Source organism: Ruditapes philippinarum, unplaced genomic scaffold (genome assembly GCF_026571515.1).
Source record: "Ruditapes philippinarum isolate M1 unplaced genomic scaffold, ASM2657151v2 ctg4146_1_1_1_1, whole genome shotgun sequence".
Lineage (NCBI taxonomy): Eukaryota > Metazoa > Mollusca > Bivalvia > Venerida > Veneridae > Ruditapes > Ruditapes philippinarum.
Window position 1 is genome coordinate 113,247 of NW_026856238.1, and position 18,675 is coordinate 131,921.

The following is an 18,675-nucleotide window of genomic DNA, read 5'->3' on the forward strand; positions in this document are numbered from 1 at the left end:
TAACATCTCTTTCGATTTACTAATCGTGACCTTTATATTACGTTAACTATATGTGCGAAGTAATTTTCATTCTCCCTCAAATAAAACGAGTCTGCTGTATTATTAATTCGTTATTAAGATGATGACATATTATATGGCTTTGCATTAACGGTGGCTCGAAATATAACCATCGAGATGGTTATATAAGCTTACAGCCGTTTATGTTGAGCCATATAACACATTATTTCACGTATATACGAAAATATTTCATTTTGTAAAATATCTTCGTTTTTTTCTAGTTTAAAAAAGTAACATGTTTATGACAGTGTTTTTTCACATCTTCAATCTCTTTTTCAATGATGGTTTTAGCGGATTTTTTACATTTTCTCATTGATAGTTTTATAGGATTTTTCACATTTTCTCATTGATGACATTATCGGATTTTTCACATTTCTTCTCATTGATGGTTTTATCGGATGTTCCACAGATTTAAATCACAACAAACCCTTATGAATTTCAGGGGCTCATTTTCATTTGAAAAAAATATACGAGTCTCAAAAACTAGTTAATGTTCATTCATTTGAGCCGCGTCACGACAAAACATAATGCGTTTGCGACCAGCATGGATCCAGACCAGCCTGCGCATCCGCACAGTCTGATCAGGATCCATTCTGTTCGCTTACAAACCCTATAGCAAGTAGAGAAACTGATAGCGAACATCATGGATCCTGACCAGACTGCGCGGATGCGCAGGCTGGTCTGGATCCATGCTGGTTGCAAACCCATTATGTTGGTTTTGTCGTGACGCGGCTCATTTATGAAAAAAGAACCGCATCAATAAATAAACAAATAAATAAATTGAAAACAAACAATGACATTAAGCTTGAATAAGATAACAGTTTGGAGAAATACGACAGTATAATAAAATTATGCAACCGCAATTGTTTACCTTCCTATCGAGGGCGAATAATATCTTTCACCAGGCAAATAACACTTTTCAAATGTAACTTAAACATTATACCGGACAATATATAATAACCGTTTCAATTTAGACCTTAAAGCGGCCTTCACATTTTCTAAATGTTAAATATGCTATTTTTAAGTTAATCGTTTCATATAATTGTCGAATCAAAAAAATTAAAGTGGAAAAAGAAGTTTGATAAAATATATAAACAGTAAGAAACCCCTTCGATACCTTTGATATACCGGACCGCTTTCTATGTAAATTTGTAAAGCGGGCGATTCTTTTCCTGATTTTTCTATTTTTAGAAACGGACGTTACTGGCGCGCTATAAATAGCTCTAGTGACGTTGATTTGAAAAAGGCTTAACTGTGATATGATGCACTTTTACAAGATCAAATAATGAAATTCTAAGTTTGTAACAACAAATAATTTTTTTTTTTCGGCAATTTTTTTTTTTTTAAATGAATGAATGAAGGCGTCCGCTTTAAAATATGGCTAGAATTGATATGATATGCGGAAAATGTAATATCACATATCCCAATACTTTAAACATGATATCATAACTTAAGAAAAGTAACCAATTAGGAAATTTGGTAATCAAGATAAGTCTATGACGTTGTAAAATAATGTGTTACCCATCTTATCAAACATCTTTATGATAATTGTTTAACAGGTGCTCATTATGCCCTACAAAGGCTTATACACTGTATTTTTATTCCTCAAAAGCTTTTTAAATTTGATGGCTGATATAGATGCCAAAGGATTACTCATTGGCCAAGTACCTGATCATATTTTGCATCTTTGCTTTCTGAAAATTAATGCATTTATAGTGATTCGGGTTTTTTTTGTACGGAAGTCAAAATACAGCTTTGTATACATTTTTATACTTTCATGACGGATAATTTCAAATTCAGTGTCACTTTCTTCATGTAACAAGCCTCTTACGTTTTCTAAAGCTATTATTTAAGCATTATAAGATTCTGTTTGACCTTTCTAAAATGTATTTGTTTCTGTGGCATAATGTGCCTTTAATGCTTCATCTTAAGCCAAGTGAAAAGTCCTTTTTTCCTTACGGAAATGTAAAATTTGCATGCGAAAATCAATTCTATTTTGTTTTGTTTTGGACCCAGTATGTATTTGAATATATTCCGCACTATGACCCCCCCCTGATTTTACCTCCCGTACCCGGTCCTTCTAGTTCCCTTCCCCTACACTCGTATCCTGCATGTTGAAGGTCTTTTAATTTAGTTTCATCTGTTTTTACCTCGTTGGTTTCTATGATTTCCTGTTTTATAATGAAATCCCTTTCAGTTTTCTTGCTCACGTGCCCTGTTCTGTTTGATGTCATGCTAGTCACCTAGCCGGTGGCCCTGTGTTGGGAGATGCGTTCATTGAATGCCACCCATCCTTGTTGATCTTTTTTAAATACTTTACAGGTCCTATTAGGAGTCTCGTTAGCTTCTCCATGGACAATGTTCAAAACTGAACAAACGGCTTTTGATATCATATGTAAAGGATGATTGTTTCTTCTTCTCATTTAAATAGACATATCTCTTTTGATCAGAATTACCACGCAAAGGCAATCTTTGACACATGTCCGATTGGGGTCTGTCCTATGGTCAGTCAAGAAAACAAGGTTGTTGCATATTCAGTACAGCTAGTTCAGAACGTCCGTGTCTGAGGTCTTTCTCCATCAGCAAAGCTGAAAAAAGTGGACTTGGGTCGCCAATTTCTCAGTCACTGGAAATGTATACGGCGGACTGTGTTGAACCGTTTTTAAAATATTGGACTTTGTATTTCTGTAGAAGGAGATTATTTTGAAGGGTTGAAACGGAAACTTCTTTGTTAACTGTATTAAACATATTGTATTACAATTTGAGCCACATTTGTTCATGTAATGGAAACAATTATTGTTTGTGGGCGGCGTGATGGAAACAACACATTGTTTATGTGTGAAGGAATGGTAATATTTTGTTGATGGACGGAGCCACATAGGTTCTGGGTTAGGCAATATGGCCATTCGTTGAAGTCTACACCTTGTTTATAGGCGGGACGATTGGAGGCATGACAATAGAAATAAAATATTTGAGCCGTGTCACGACAAAACCAACATAATGGGTTTGCGACCAGCATGGATCCAGACCAGCCTGCGCATCCGCGCAGTCTGATCAGGATCCATGCTGTTCGCTTACCGACTCTATTACAAGTAGAGAAACAGATAGAGAACAGCATGGATCTTGATCAGACTGCGCGGATGCGCAGGCTGGTCTGGATCCATACTGGTCGCAAACCCATTATGTTGGTTTTGTCATGACACGGCTCATTTATATTACTTGCAGAGCCATGGGGAAATATTGTATGTTTTGACACTAAATTGAATAGATGAATTTTCAGTGAATTAAGCAAACTCTTTACCTACGACAATTTGTTTAATGAAGATCTCACAAAAAAGCATTATGCAATACAATAGTTCTGATCAAGCATAAATAAAACATAATTTTATGCAGTTTTGTATTATATATCACGTAACGAACTCAACATGAAATTTATATATCAATTATTGTCCATATACATTATTATATGAATTGTATATTTTTCAATAATCATGATATGTAAAATTATAAGACTGAAAAAATGGCAATTATTAACCCTTAAACTATTGTCTTTGTGTATTGGATTTGGCCTACTTTGGATTCTAAACAATCCGTTTAAAGGCCCATTCATAAACATAAATGATATAATTCTAAATTTTCAAAACCTATTTATTTTGGTGTCATGATACAGTTTCCAAAAATTTATCCATTTGTCATATTTCTGAACCATCTGTTGTTACTTTTGCGTATTTGGTACTTAGTACATTTATAATGAATAAGTATTTTGTATGGAAGTCAAAATACATTTTTTTCTTTTTTTTTCTACCTATATCACAATTTATTTCACATTCAACAATATTTTATTCAAGTGATGAGCATCTTGCATGTTCTAAATCAATTATTACAGCATAATTTAACACATATTTGCATGTTCTGCACAATGAAAGATTAACTGATTACGGAGGCATAATGTGCCTTTAAAACGTAAGGATTCCAATATCAAAATAAAAGAAATAAAGTGGCCAACAATTTAGGATAAAGGCAAGTCAGACTAAATGTAAATACAGGCTGGCCGGACTCTATAGAATAATTAGTTTCGATTCCAGGAAGGTGAAGGTTAATTAACACTGAAAACAACACTGTAGAAAAATGCGTATCGTCATATTTCGGCGAGATATCTATTTAGTTCCTTGTCTTCAAAAGTTACAATATCCTAAAATCTCGTCAAATTCACATTGATTGATACAACATTCACACACTATCCCTTGGAAGTAAAAAGAGGTCCTCTTTGTCAAATAGTCCTTTGCCTTGTGTCCGCCAATTGTTATTCCATTAAGCTCCATTTTGATTTCTGAAATATGAAATTGATACAAAACGATACAGTACAATACAATACAGCTGTATCTATTAAACATCTGAGCTCTGCTGGAACGATATATATCATGGCTGCTTATATCACAAAAATAGAGTCTTATCAGAATACACTTCTGCTGAGAGTTTGGCATGACTCTATTCTTTTGGTTTCCTAATTTGACCTAAAATCAAAAGTTTTATGTCTTAAGCTTGATTGGCCTACTCACAAATTCAGCATGATCATGGTGTACTGAGGGTGTATCGACAGTGTACTGATGGTGTATTGAGGGTGTATCGAAAGTGTACTGTTTGAGTACTGAGGGTGTATCGACAGTGTACTGTTGGTGTATTGAGGGTGTATCGACAGTGTACTGATGGTGTACTGATGGTGTATCGACAGTGTACTGATAGTTATTGACTGTAAACTGATGGTGTACCGGTGCTGACTGACGGTTTACTGATAGTGTTCTATTGGTGTATTGATTGTGTACTGATGGTTTACTGATGGTTTATTGATGGTATACTGATGGTGTATTGATGATATACTGATAGTGTACTGATGCTGTACTGGTTTTGACTAATCGTGTACTGATAGTGTACCAATAGTGTACTGATGATGTATTGATGGTGTACTGATGGTGTATTCATTGGTACTGATGGTGTACTGATTGTAAACTGATAGTGTAGTGACGATGTACTGATTGTTTACTGATGGTTTACTTATGTCGTACTGGTGGTGTATTTTCTTGTGTACTAGTGGTGTACTGGTTGTGTGATTGTGTACTGATGGTGTACTGATAGTGTGATGATGGTGTACTTATAGTGTACTGATGGTGTACAAACGATGTACTAATGGTGTACTGGTGGTCTATTGATTGTGTACTAATGGTGTACTTGTGTTGTACTGATAGTGAATTGTTTGTGTACGGCATGTACGGATGGTTTACAGATGGTGTACATATGGTGTAATGATTGTGTTCAGATGGTGTACTGATGGTGTACAGATTTGCTAAGATGTATGATGATTAACTGAATGGTTTCATAGTGAATAAATAACACATATTGAAAAGAATGATCAAAAACAAATTTAAAACTTTTTCGACACAGTGAAAAGTTGAATCTGTCGTAAAAACAGACATGTGAAAGAATATTTCAACATTTTCAAAATATATGTGTATGGTGGCTGATTTGGAACGCTTTTATGCATCGTGTTGGCGCTAGCGACAACAGGACAAAGCGCCAAACGGCGCGTTGTCGGATTTTCGTCTTGTCGTTCTGTCAATAACGATGTACGCCAAACGGCGCGTGGTCGTGCGGGGTGTTGTCGCGATGTCACATTGTCGCTCGGTTCAAATAGAAGGATTGGCTTATAAGCCAAGCGACAGGGCGACATCACGACAAAGTACCGCACGACAACGCGTCGTTTGGCGCTTTGTTGTATTCTCGCTAGGGATAAGACGAAAAGGCGATAACGATATAGGCTGCGATGTCGCTATTGACAAATGCAAAGCACAATGTTCCAAATCAGCCACCACAGTTATCGCTGTTTCGTCTTGTCGTCTTCGCTAGCGAAACGCGCCAAACGCCGCGTTGTCGCGCTGTCGACTTGTCGTCCTGTCTCGAGCGAAGCCCGCCAAACGGTGCGTTGTCGTGCGGCATGATGACGCCCTGTCACTTGACTTATAGTTCAATCGTTCAATTTGAACTCTACAATGTGACATCGCGACAACACGCCGCACGACAACGCGCCGTTTGGCGTGCATGGTTTGCAACAGAACGACAAGACGAAAGTCCGACAACACGACGCACAAAAGCGTTCCAAAATCAGCCACCATAAAAATAAGCTGATATCGACACGTATCTATATTTACTATTTTTTTTATCATTTATCGCCATTTTTCAGTGATGTACTTAATGTTTTGGCCAATAGCACTGTAACTAAATGTCACAGATTGAAATTATATGGTAATGGCAGCCGTGGATTTCCATAGTTTTATTTAAGCGGAAATATCGTGCACGCGCGTTTTTATTCGGTTTCGTTTAGGTTTTATCGTATAAGTTTAACTTCCGGTATTGAATCGGTGAAAATCGACAATTTCCGTCAATGATGTACATTGTCGATCTCACCCGTGCAATCTCGTGAACACTGGTCACTCGTTCTTTGTTGTACTTATCCAGTTGTTGTGTTTGTTATGTATGATCCTATGTGAGAGAGATATCCATTGGTTCTTTTAAATAGTTTTTACTTCTGCGCACTGTTTGCTTTTCCTGTCCCGCTCACTCTTGACAGTCATCTCTTACGAGTCAGACATAGTAAAAACTTAACATTTATACATAGATCTACATTTACTTTACCTATTTCAATTTATATTGAAATAGTTTAATTACAGACGCTGTGGTAAGAAATAGTATTAAGATTAACATATTGATTGTAATCTTATTTATGTATTTTTGTATTTTCTTATTCCGCGTCGATTGTGTATATATATTGTTATTTCAATGTATTTTGTTTTTATATGTATTGTACTTGTAAGATGTATAATTATTAATCTATTATATTTTTAGACCATTTTTACTTGGATTCATTAAAAAAAAACATCGAACCTACGCCCAGAGTTTGTTTCTTTTCAACAAGAAATATTTGACCCTGTGACATAAATATAAATGCCAAATGCCTAATAAAGTTTTGTTGTATTGACAGATGAATTCATACCTGTTGGTGAGCGCCTTTTCCTTTTGCGGGAGTAAGAACCATGAGCGTTATACCCTGTAGCTCCACAAGCCAGACTTAGCAGGTCGTCCAAGCCGTGACCACAACTTCCTTGAGCTGCCATGCTCGAGGTGCACCAGTGCTCGTAGCCACACTTGGCCTCACGTAATGTGAAAATCAAAATAAGTGAAGCCAAAATGTACTGCATGTTGTGAGCTGTTTTTTTAAAGTTACTGAAAAATATATGTAAAATTGCATTGTTTGTTTGTATCGCTATAATGTTAGAGCATTTATATTAAAGACTGATATGCTGAAAAACAAACTTTACGTATCGATAATTTTTTCTGTTAAAAATAACGCAATTGATGGCACAATAAATAAATAAATAAATAAATAAACAAATGAATAAATAAATAGTTTACTATCTACAATAAAAAGTAAAAAGAAAAGAAAAAAAAAACAACTAAAATGCTGAGCACGTTACATAAAAACGTACCACAATATATGAAATTATTTGTCCTTAAATTGGCAAATGTTAACAAGTAGTATTTTAACTTTTTCATTCATAAAAAAATAATTGATTTGTGTACTATTATGTTTTCCTTAAATTTACGTTTGCAAATTACTTTAACCATCAATTACCTTAGCCATATTTTTTGGCACTTAATACAATTATTTAGTTGTCATAATTCAACTTTCTTAACATTTTCTGCACTTTCGTTTCACATTCAGCACTATACTTTTAAGTGATCAGCATCTAACATGCTCTGAAACCAATATTTCAAAGATATCAAATGTATATTCGTGTTTTCTAAAGAAGGAAAAAAATATTCGTTTAATATATAATGTGCCATTAATGATATAATTATGATAGTTTTAGAATATTAAGAAAAAAGATCAAAAACAAAAACGTATGTTTTCGAGTTTAGTTTTTTTGGGTGTGTACTATTCGTGTTTTAATATACTTAACAAGCAGTTGCTTTCAATATTACTTTGAAACCTTGTTATTCTATATATTTATTTTATTTTATTTGCAAAGCTTTATGTAAATGTAATGTAAATGTAGCGTCATGTAAAGGCACGTTAAGCTCCAAAAATGTTTTTTCCACATTAAAAAGTTCTAATATGTGTAGCATAATGTTGCAAAAACCATTTCAGTTGCGTATCATCTAAAGAAAATGACGTTGAATTAAAAATCATTTGTCAGGAACGTATCAAAATGTAAATAAAATAGTATTAAAACTTTCACACAAAATATCAAATCACGTAAACGTTGTTCTAATTGCTGTCAGGAAAAATGAAAAAAAAAGGATGGCTCAGCTATAAGGACAACAACAAATAAAAACTCTTTAGAAATTAGACATGTATCATTTTAGGCAGTTTATTCCTTAGAAACGAATACAAGTTCACTTCCATAGAAAGAAAAAAAATGAATTTTGAAACACATAAATTATGGTTTTAGAAATGGCTATATGCTTTTTATCTGAAGAAAGTAGCAATAAATGTGAATTAATGTGTCACATAAGTAGCAAAATATAAACACAGCTGTATTATGACTTCCACACAATATACTAAATCAATGTAATAGTACTAATTCCCCAAATGTGACAGAAGAAAAAAAAATGTTCAGGTAATTGGTCCATGAGAATCATTTTGGAAACTAGAAAAGTACACCGAAAAATAAAAAGCTTTTGAGAAATAAAAATAACAACATTTATTGAATAAAATTGAGCTTTATTTATTGTAATAATCTTAAGGTTGGTTCAAAATTGATGATATCAACATATTAAGCCATAACATTAATAATAAATGGTATTTTGATAACATGCAATTATCCAATCTTTGTCTCTTTTACAAATAATTGACCATCTTTTTCTCTCAATAAATGTATAATAAAATATATATAAAAATCATCCCAACATAACTTTTAATGACATGCAATTATCCCATCTCTGTCTATTTTATAAATAATTTACAATCATTTTCTCGCAATAAATATATAGAAATCAAGTAAGTAAGTAAGTAAGTAAGTAAGTAAAAAAACAAATTCAACAAACCGTCTTTATTCCAGTCAACACCCGGCAGCTCGCTATGTACCCTAGACAAGATTCAAAAGAACAAGTCTAGTTTTAATCCTTTCCCTGTTTGTCTCCGTTTGTATACTTCTTTCCAAAGAATAAGTGACGGGCTATGCAATTTAAATGAAATTGCGAGCGCGGAATTAAAAAAGAATGTAATTTGATTTAATGTCCAAAAAAGGAACGTACACACTATCGATTGTTGATATTTGTAATTAAGAAATGATATCAAAGGTGCAATTTACGTTCAATAACTATCCTGTAGGTGTATTTTTAATTTTGAAACATAAAAGTATAATATAAATATAAATCAAGCTTAAATTACTCAGTCAGAATTGCTTATTATTGTTATGAGTAGTAATAATAAATTCTTACACACATAGAAAACTGATATTCGTGTGTTCTTATAATGTTATATTTCATTTCTTATAGATAATATTGATGCGATAAAATGGTTGGAATGATAAAACTCTTGTTGTCTACTTACTTTTTATCTCAAGTATTTCAACACCTGTCAAAACACCTTCTTAAGCCCTAAAAGTGAAGAAGTCCTAAAATTTCGCGCCAATTTCCGACACGGGGCTTGGTAAGACAATCGTATTATTACAGATATACCAGGAAAAATGAAACACGGCGAAAACAAATTTTACGTAAATAGCAAAAATCGATTTGTGACTTTAGAATGAACTCGTTCTGATACAGACTTTATGGAAAACTTTGTTCATCCGATTTGTGCATCTTCTAAAATCCCTGATTTAAACGCCGTATCATATAGAGGGGGGTCGGTCGTTAAAAACGGTTCACAATTATAGACTGTAAATACCTCAGTGAACAAGAGGATATTCTGAAATAGCGAGATCGCTCCGGAGGTATGAAGGAAAGCAGAATTACGAATTTGTTCCACGGGGTCTACTAATAAACTTAAGTCGTATAAGGAATATTTTCTATGTCATGTAATTCGAGAGGGGAAAATGTGAATTTTTTGAAAATGGCAGTCGAAATGTATAAAGGTTTAAAGAGCAATGAAATAAAGCCATTTAGAGGTTTATCTCTTTTTGTATTTTCATTTGCAACCCTTTTAATGGTAAATTTATTAATACATTACAATTGTCGCCACACATTAATTATGCGGCTCCCTTTTGTGTCTGAGGGGTTGCCCTTACGAGTTAATGCATCAGAATTTCAGCCACCGTTTATCCCTGCATGATCGTAAGAGGCGATTAAATGGGTTTGAATAACTGGAGTCCATGCATCTCTTAGATTCAGCAGGTGAGGTGGTTTTCACCCCTGTTGTTGCTTAAAGTTCGCAACCCTCGAGGTTAGCCAAAATCATATTTCCTGTCTTTTCTTTGTGCGCCATAAAACTAAACAAAACCAACAAACAATTATGCCTGCAAAGGTAAAAGTTTCGTATCTGATATTATAAATGAAGGTACTTATTAGTAAAATAAAGGTAATTTGAGTACTACTATTTGTAGTACTTGAGTTTACTGGTTATTTTAGCTAGAAGATCAAATCTACAAGCAGAACTTTGTCACTTCTGATCAATAACTATGCTAATTTTGTCTATTAAGTGTTGCTTTTTCTTTATTCATATGAATTGTCATTATATACTGTTTCTATACTGCATGTAATAAATAAGACAGGGATAACTGTGCACGGGTTTCTTGTGATTTCTTAAAGAAAAAAAATACACAACAAATTATTATTAAAAACTAATTTCAAAGTTTCATTTTATTTCCTCCTTATACATATTATTCAGCAGTGTGTAAATAAACAGTGAGGATAAAATCTTTGGGGAACTGGTGTTTATTAAATGAAATAACTTTCCTGAAAAAAAAATGGAGAAAATGAAAAGAATATTGTTTAATAAATTAAGATGTCATGGCCCCGCTTAAGTTTTATACATTTTATAAATGAATAGTTTATTAACTTTATAAATAAAAGACTGACCATAATTAGCAAAACATAACATTAAAATTCTGTCAATATTTCGGAAACAATTCAAGCTATAATATAACCATTGAGGGGATAAAATACTTTTATTGCAGAAATTTATTTAAATCTAAAAGTTCTAACTGAACATGTCTAACTTAAATAAGAGATTGCATAAACTCTTTTGTGAAGCTGCAGTCCCTATTACTGGTCAGGTTAGTTTAGTCCTTTCTTAAGATTTGTTTAATGACACTATGTATAAAGTTCTTTGCCTATATCGTGTAAAGTCGTAATCTATCTACAATGTGTGTTCTTTAAAAATGTTATTTTACATTTACAAAAGAGAGTATATTGCAAATACCAGTATTTTCAAATATCAAATTTAATCATAATATATCTTTAAAATTAAGGATGTAACAACACTTTAGTGGAATTTTATATATGTACATGTATATAATTATTCTTCAAAAACAATTTCCAAGCATCCAATAATATGTTAGATATGTGCTGCAAATGTTTATTCGCATTATAAGTTGTCATTAAAATCTATGCATTCATTTCCTATTGAAATATTCATCTTAGACTTCATCGAAAATATATTTCTAATTACCTCCCTTTATTTACATGAAACGTAAATTCGGTAATATCTTTACAAATAATGCTTTTTTGTACTTACAATATTGACAAATCTTTATTTGAGCATCAGATTTATGATATAAAACCATAAAAAATGATTTACAGGATCTTTAACCAATAAAACTGCTACAATAACATCGCACCGTATTGATTGTAATCGTAATGTAAGACAAATATCATACTCGTATATACATGTATAGGAAGCCTGTCATTCTGTTTCAAAGAATAAAGATTAATTTTCTTCATCAATTTATTTGTATGTTATCCCTGGGAAATGCTGGTATATCATTAACATATGCCACATATAACTTTTACCATGTTTATATTACATTTTGTAAACAGCTATGAGTGCAGTTGCGGTTTTGTTTCTTAAAATGTTTTTTTTTTTCTGATCTGATGTTTGGTATTATTGTTTTGATATATTGCTTTTAAAACGTAACATAGAAATTTAAATTGATACGTTAAGTACAATATGACTTTAATTCCAGTATAGTACACTGGTGTATACAGCACTCGCAGACGATACCCTGGTAGAAATAGTCCCTTCTCTTCTCCAGATACACATTGGCTTCCCTTTTTCCAAGAAGAACTTCTCCAAGCGGGTTTCTTTTCCCTGCAATAGGTACAAAAATTATGTTAATATCCATGTGTAATTTTTGAATTTAAAACAAAATGTTTCCCATTAAACTTAGTATGAAATTGTAGCAGTTTCCGTTTGTCTGAAATTTTCATGACTTTTTTTAATAGACGTTCTCCGGCACACCGCTTTTCTAAACAATTTAACATCTTGTTTAACCCGTCCGAGCGGGTTGACGTTTAAAACTATGTTTGTTTTGTTTGTTTTACACAACATTTTAATTGTTTTGAGGAGTCAAAATTAAATGTTATACATGTGTATATGGAAACGTTTAAAGGCCTCCATTTAGTACGATCATGAGTTGTAAGACGACTGATTTTTGTTCTAATTGATTAGATGTTTTAACAAAAATCAATTCATTTCATTCACAAAGTTTATACCTTTTTTGCCATCCTTAGTCACTTTTCTCAACATGCTTTAAGTGTTTTGTCTCTGCAAATTTTTGTCAAAAAGACAAATGTATTCAAAAGACGAAAAAGATACCTTTTCGCCTAGACTAAAACATCAAGCATATCGAGAAAAGATTCGGCGAATTTATTTGTGTTAAAACTTTTCATTAAATCGAAATAAATTCAATCGACTTAAGACTCATGATTTCTCTTTTTGGAGGCATTTTAACGTTTCCGTAGTTAAATATATAATTTGCCCTGAAAATCCGGTATATATTAGCAATCAATTGTATTTCTTGTAACAATAAATGAGGCACGAAAATTTTCCGAACTGATGATTTCGGTTAACCGATGATCTGAATATAAATTTTCATAAGTAGGACGAAATCTTGAAATTGCGAAGTTCAAAACATGAATTCACGATGTTTGAATTCATGAAAGTGAAATCTTAATTTTGTGAAGTTGAAATCGTGAAATTCTGAATTTTTAATCGTGAATTCAGAAAGTTAAAAATGTGAATTCACGAATATGAACTCAGGAGTTTAAGTTAAAATGTCGCAACCAGTCTTTCGCAAAATATTTTTTCTTCTAAAAGCATTTAATAAAAATATTACATGGTTTTAGAGATCCGATTACAAACAAGCATGCAAAATAGTTTCGTGCTTGTAACTTTTAACTTTTGAAATGACTTTAATACATAAGGCTTTAATACAAAAGACCGATGGGGACATTTCAACTTCATGAATTTCCTATTTAATCTTCGTGGATTTACAATTCTAACTTTATGAATTCACGTTTTCAAATTCACAATTTATGATTTCAACTTCACGAATTCACGATTTCAACTTCTAGTAGAATCAAACTTCATGAATTCCCGTTTTCAACTTCGAATTGTCATGAATGACGGAAATGATAATCAACCGCTCCCGATCACTTTATTACAACAGCACCGTCACTTATTACAACCGCAAAATCACTATCGTAACCTCACCAATCACTTATCACCACCGCACCTATCACTTATCACAACCGTACCAATCACTTAACACAACCGCACCAATCACTTATCACAACCGCACCTCATTTATCACAATTACAACCGCATCCCCATCAATTTTTACAACTGTTTCCAATCACTTATTAACAAAAGTAAAAAGTAAATGAATTCTTCTGAAATAAAAATCATTTACTTACACTTAAAAGAAATGGCAATGCATGCACATTCAGTAATAAACCAAAAAGGTAGGGTTTACGCCATTATTTATCTGTAGAATTGAGAAAAAACAGAATCCCTAAAGATCGCCCAAAACGTCAAAATTAAAAATGTTGCAGACTCGGTTTCACTGAGGCTGTTCATGGACGATACCATCCTCGCCCGCTAGCACCGGCTTAACCAGAATTCAATAATTAAACATGAAAAAGGGAAATTTGGAATTTAAAACATCCGCAGATGATTTCATACGGCGGTCATCATGGAACCTTCAAAGTGCCACTTTCATACCATACCGTGAAAACGGCGTAGGGTCCCCAAGTAAAAGAAAGCGTACCTGCTATGCGTGGAAACTATGGGCTATGAAAACTGCTAAAAACTGCTAAAGAACATATAAACGGACCTAGTAAGCTCAGCATTTTACCTGGAAGAAAATTGTCTGATGAGAAATCAGGTGAGTAGAAACCACCCCGTCCACAGGTAGTACCTAACAGTTCATCAAGATGACGTCCGCATTTACCACTTGGTATGCTGTTTGGACTACACCACCGGTCATGCTTTGCTGATACAAGATATGTTGTTAGAAATATGGTCCAAAGGGCGGGAAGGTAAATGTTCATCTTTGATTAAATCTTCTTTCCTGAAATAAAAGAATTCAAGTAAACTAGAATATCTTTAAATATCTAAAACGGGGGGAGGGGAATGGGTACCTCAGACTTAGAAGCAAAGAAGTCGACAGTGTTACTGGTATATTGTTTGCTTTACCGGTGCGCTAACACAGTTAAGGTCATCTAGGAAAGATGATTTCGGCTAACCTATATTGTTACAAGTTGCCTGATGCATAGACTCCAATGGACCATTCAGTCGCCTCTTACGATCACGAAGGGTTGCGTTCATTGAACGCCGCCTTGTTTATCATATTTTAAACGGTGGCTGCAATTCTCATATCTCAACCCGTAACGGTAATCCCTCAATCGCAAGTAGTGAAACTAGTAAATGTAAATCGCAGACACGGTTTAATTCGGTTCGTTCATGATAGATGATAATATTAAAGTGCAACATCTTTAATTTCTTTAATGACACTAAATATTCATAGTGTGGACCTTTAGCGTAAACATACCTACACGTGTGCAGTCAAAACATGTTTTTATATATATTTGCAAAGACGCTGTGTAGCAAATATCACATATTTAAATTATACAAAAATGAGAAAGATAATCTTTAAACTTATGTAATGCGGGCATGAAACATCGGCCAGTTTACAAACTTAACTGTGTCTGTGTGTTCTGAAGGAGTCTGCAGCTACCAGCCGTTTGTTCTTGAGTATTTCTGCACACCTTTTGAGAATATTAAGAGTCTGTTATTTTTAAAAAAAATATTTTTGTTGCTACTAACTTTCACCGCATCAGTTATGTACATTGTAAATATTGGTGTTTATTAAGTGAAATTCTAACACTTAATAACCAAAAAGGGGAGCGACCGCGAGTTCATAATTGTTGTTAAATTGTTCACTTGAAATAGAATATTGACAAGCTTTTAATCTGAAATTGATTTAAGTTGCTTCCCGAAACGGCTATATTTCTTAGTGTTAAAATCATTTGTCGACACTAAGTTAGTCTTTTTTTTATTAAGTGAACATTTTAACAACAATTTAGTGTTTAACTTCGTTGGTCGGCAAACGATTTTAACACTAAGAAATATAACTGTTTCGGGAAGCAAATAGGAAATTTTCAATATTTTATATATATATTAAATTCTTTTCTTTAACTATTAAAATACCTGGTTCTTTTTACTATTCATACATTGAAATAAGTGTAAAAAATAAATTCCATATAATAATTCCTTTGGCAACAAGGAAACTGGCATACAGTTTTATATTTTTATGTTTTTGTCCTTCTTACTCATTTTATCACATAAGACTAGGGGTGAATTGTGCTCATTTTATTATTATTTATTATATATAATTACTATCAACAGTTTACATATTAAAATAAAAAAGGAAACATTTTTCTAAAGTATACGGTTAAACTATTTAATTTGAGTTCAAACCCCGTCAGGGGCAAGACATTGTATCATTTAGCAAGAAATTACGCTCATTGCCCAGACCTGGTTGGTTCCAGTTATGGATTCGAGAGTGTATCTGTAAGCTCATAGCTTCTTACACAATCGTAGTACATTAAAGAGAGGATATTTGCTTGTTTTGCATGTAAGATTGAAATATAATTTCACTGAGTGAACACCAGATGTAATATTTTCACGAGTGGCGTAGCCACGAGTGAAAATATAATAGCTGGTGTTCACGAATGAAATATATTTCAATCTTATATGTAAAACAAATAAATTTTCTTTTTATTCCATGCTTTTTAATTGATTTTAAGTATATTTTTACTAATTTTGCCGCGTAACGTCACGCATTCTCCTTTGTGACGTCATCACATCATGACATCACATCATCAATTTTGAAATATAGGTCTGTTAAATTTCTCTTATTTTGTTACATTTTAGCATGATGTATGATGGCATCGACTTTCTTTTTCTAAAAAAGCAAAATTTACGCATGGCGGCATTTATTTCTACCTGTTATTCCATTTAGTTATGATTTTCTTTTCATCCGCATTCAGATATAGTCCGGCTACAGTGAAAATTATATTTTATAAATTTCACTAGTGGTTTATTAGAATATAATCATCTGATATATTACAATAAAACACTGGAAAGCATGAAATAAATTCTGTATAAATCAACTATTTATTAACAAGAGAGGTAGGTGATAAACAACTTGGTCTAAAAAATGACAAAAAATGTTCGTAATCCAATTGCTTAAATATCTCTGTACTTTAGGTTTAGAACCATAATTCATAACTAAATTTGAATATTTCAAAGAAATGTTCAATTTTGGTATATATCAAACCGTTATTTCTAGATAATTTTCATACAATCTTATAGCAATGGCATAATTTAAATCATGACATGAAAACAAAATTTTGTAAACACTTTTTACCAAGTTACAAATAAAACCAAACTTACATGCCTACATATCTAACATAATTCTATATTTCGCAAAAAAAAAGTAACAAAATATTATAAATTTGATATAAACGATATCATGAAACCAAACCTTGTATTAATTTCCACTAGGCTTTTTCTTCTGATGTGTGCATACTGGCTGAAGACTTCCCCTCTATCTGAGGCATCAACGTCCACAGCTTTAAGTACTTTGTTGTTGAAATACAATTAGCAACAAAGAAGACAATCAAAAAATACGTTAAGATATTGAAAAAGGTATAGTACTGAAAATAAAGAACGCGTCAAAGAAAAATGGTAAAATATCATCAAATATCATTTTAAGTAACGAGTTGTCAAGAAGCATTTTTATTTTTTATAACTATTGTTAAGGCATGAGCAAATGTTGATTCAAAATTTCTATAGCTTGTTTGAATAATTAAGAGTGATGTGGAGATAATCATTTACTGACTGTACATAGCAATTATTACCTCCCCTGGCTGCCATTTATTTGGTGGGGGTGGTTGGGGGTGGTGGGGTGGTGGTGTAAGGTAATTTCCAATATGTCGTATCCTTTTAAAAGATAAAATATTTCATTATTCTATGATCTTCATGAAAACTGATAAAACTCTTTAAAATGTTGGTGCTAAAATAATATTTTACTGCATATGTGTTAAATAATCGGACAATTAATGTATATTAATTTTGTCATATTTTGTCTATATGGTACATTGTATATAGGATATTGACCGGAAGGTAAATAATGTGAAAATCAGGAACTATCCAACACGTCTTCAGAATAATTAAAAGCATAATCAGCTTTAGCGACGATACATTTTGCGCTAAACCGCGATACGTCTTTAATCGGCAGTGACGATATTTGTTTAAACGATATTTGCTATACATCTTTTAGCAATATCGGCGACAAATCTTTTAGAGCTTGAACGGAGGTACATCTTTGAGCATCAGCGACGAAACATCATTGAGCAATATCGGCGATTAATCTTTGATCGGCAGTGTCGATATATGTTTAAGCAATATCGGCGATACATCTTTTAGCAATATCGGCAATAAAAATGCTTGTGCTTGAACGGCGATACAGCTTTGAGCGATCAATGTGGTATATATTTGTTGGCCAGCGACGACCAATCTTGGAGCGTCAGTCACGATTTATCTTGATCGCTACATCTTTGAGCGATATCGATGGTTAATCTTTGAGCGATATCGGCGATTGACCTTTTTGTGCTTGAACTGCGATACATCTTTGAGCGATATCGGCGATACATTTTTATTAATGAATTATGAAAGGTCATAGTCAGCGTCGATGAATCTTTGAGCGATAACAGCAATACGACTCCGTTATACAATTTTAATATCTTGATCCTGGAATTTCTAAAAAATTCCAGTGATGAAATTCAAACTCAAGTTTCTTAAATCAGCAACGAATAACTTCAATAGCTATTTATGAAGTTTATTATTTTATTTTATTTTTTCGCTTAAAAAACATTCCTGAAATACAACTTTAAATTTTGATGACAAGATTGCTTTGATGGACAGTTTATTTAACTGATTGATCAACATATAAACGAAATATTTATGACGAAAATGTTGTTTTCATTTCCGACATCACACATAATGAAAACATAGAAATGACACTTGTGTTGTGGAAACAAAAGACGATAGTACTT

At 32.9% G+C, this 18,675-nt stretch overlaps 2 protein-coding genes across 2 annotated transcripts; both read right to left on the minus strand.

The window, feature by feature from the left end:
• Window positions 1-3,591: 3,591 nt before the first annotated feature.
• LOC132745906 (con-Ins Im2-like) lies at window positions 3,592-9,514 on the minus strand. The gene is made up of 3 exons (XM_060734915.1): window positions 9,157-9,514; window positions 7,103-7,332; window positions 3,592-4,387 (listed from the first exon to the last, which is right to left on the minus strand). The coding sequence occupies exons 2-3, from the start codon at window positions 7,305-7,307 to the stop codon at window positions 4,233-4,235; spliced, it is 360 nt and encodes a 119-aa protein (XP_060590898.1). The 5' UTR covers window positions 7,308-7,332; window positions 9,157-9,514; the 3' UTR covers window positions 3,592-4,232.
• A 2,260-nt stretch (window positions 9,515-11,774) lies between these two features.
• Window positions 11,775-14,621, minus strand: LOC132745907 (con-Ins Im2-like). The gene is made up of 2 exons (XM_060734917.1): window positions 14,409-14,621; window positions 11,775-12,361 (listed from the first exon to the last, which is right to left on the minus strand). The coding sequence occupies exons 1-2, from the start codon at window positions 14,602-14,604 to the stop codon at window positions 12,210-12,212; spliced, it is 348 nt and encodes a 115-aa protein (XP_060590900.1). The 5' UTR covers window positions 14,605-14,621; the 3' UTR covers window positions 11,775-12,209.
• Between the last annotated feature and the right edge of the window lie 4,054 nt (window positions 14,622-18,675).

Excerpts from the sequence above, each read along its gene's own strand:
- LOC132745906 (XM_060734915.1), bottom strand. The coding sequence starts at position 7,307 with ATGCAGTACATTTTGGCTTCACTTATTTTGATTTTCACATTACGTGAG. Across the intron at positions 4,388-7,102 it reads GAAAAGGCGCTCACCAACAG|AAATCAAAATGGAGCTTAAT; the intron begins GTATGAATTCAT and ends TTCATATTTCAG.
- LOC132745907 (XM_060734917.1), bottom strand. The coding sequence starts at position 14,604 with ATGAACATTTACCTTCCCGCCCTTTGGACCATATTTCTAACAACATAT. Across the intron at positions 12,362-14,408 it reads ATCAGACAATTTTCTTCCAG|GGAAAAGAAACCCGCTTGGA; the intron begins GTAAAATGCTGA and ends TACCTATTGCAG.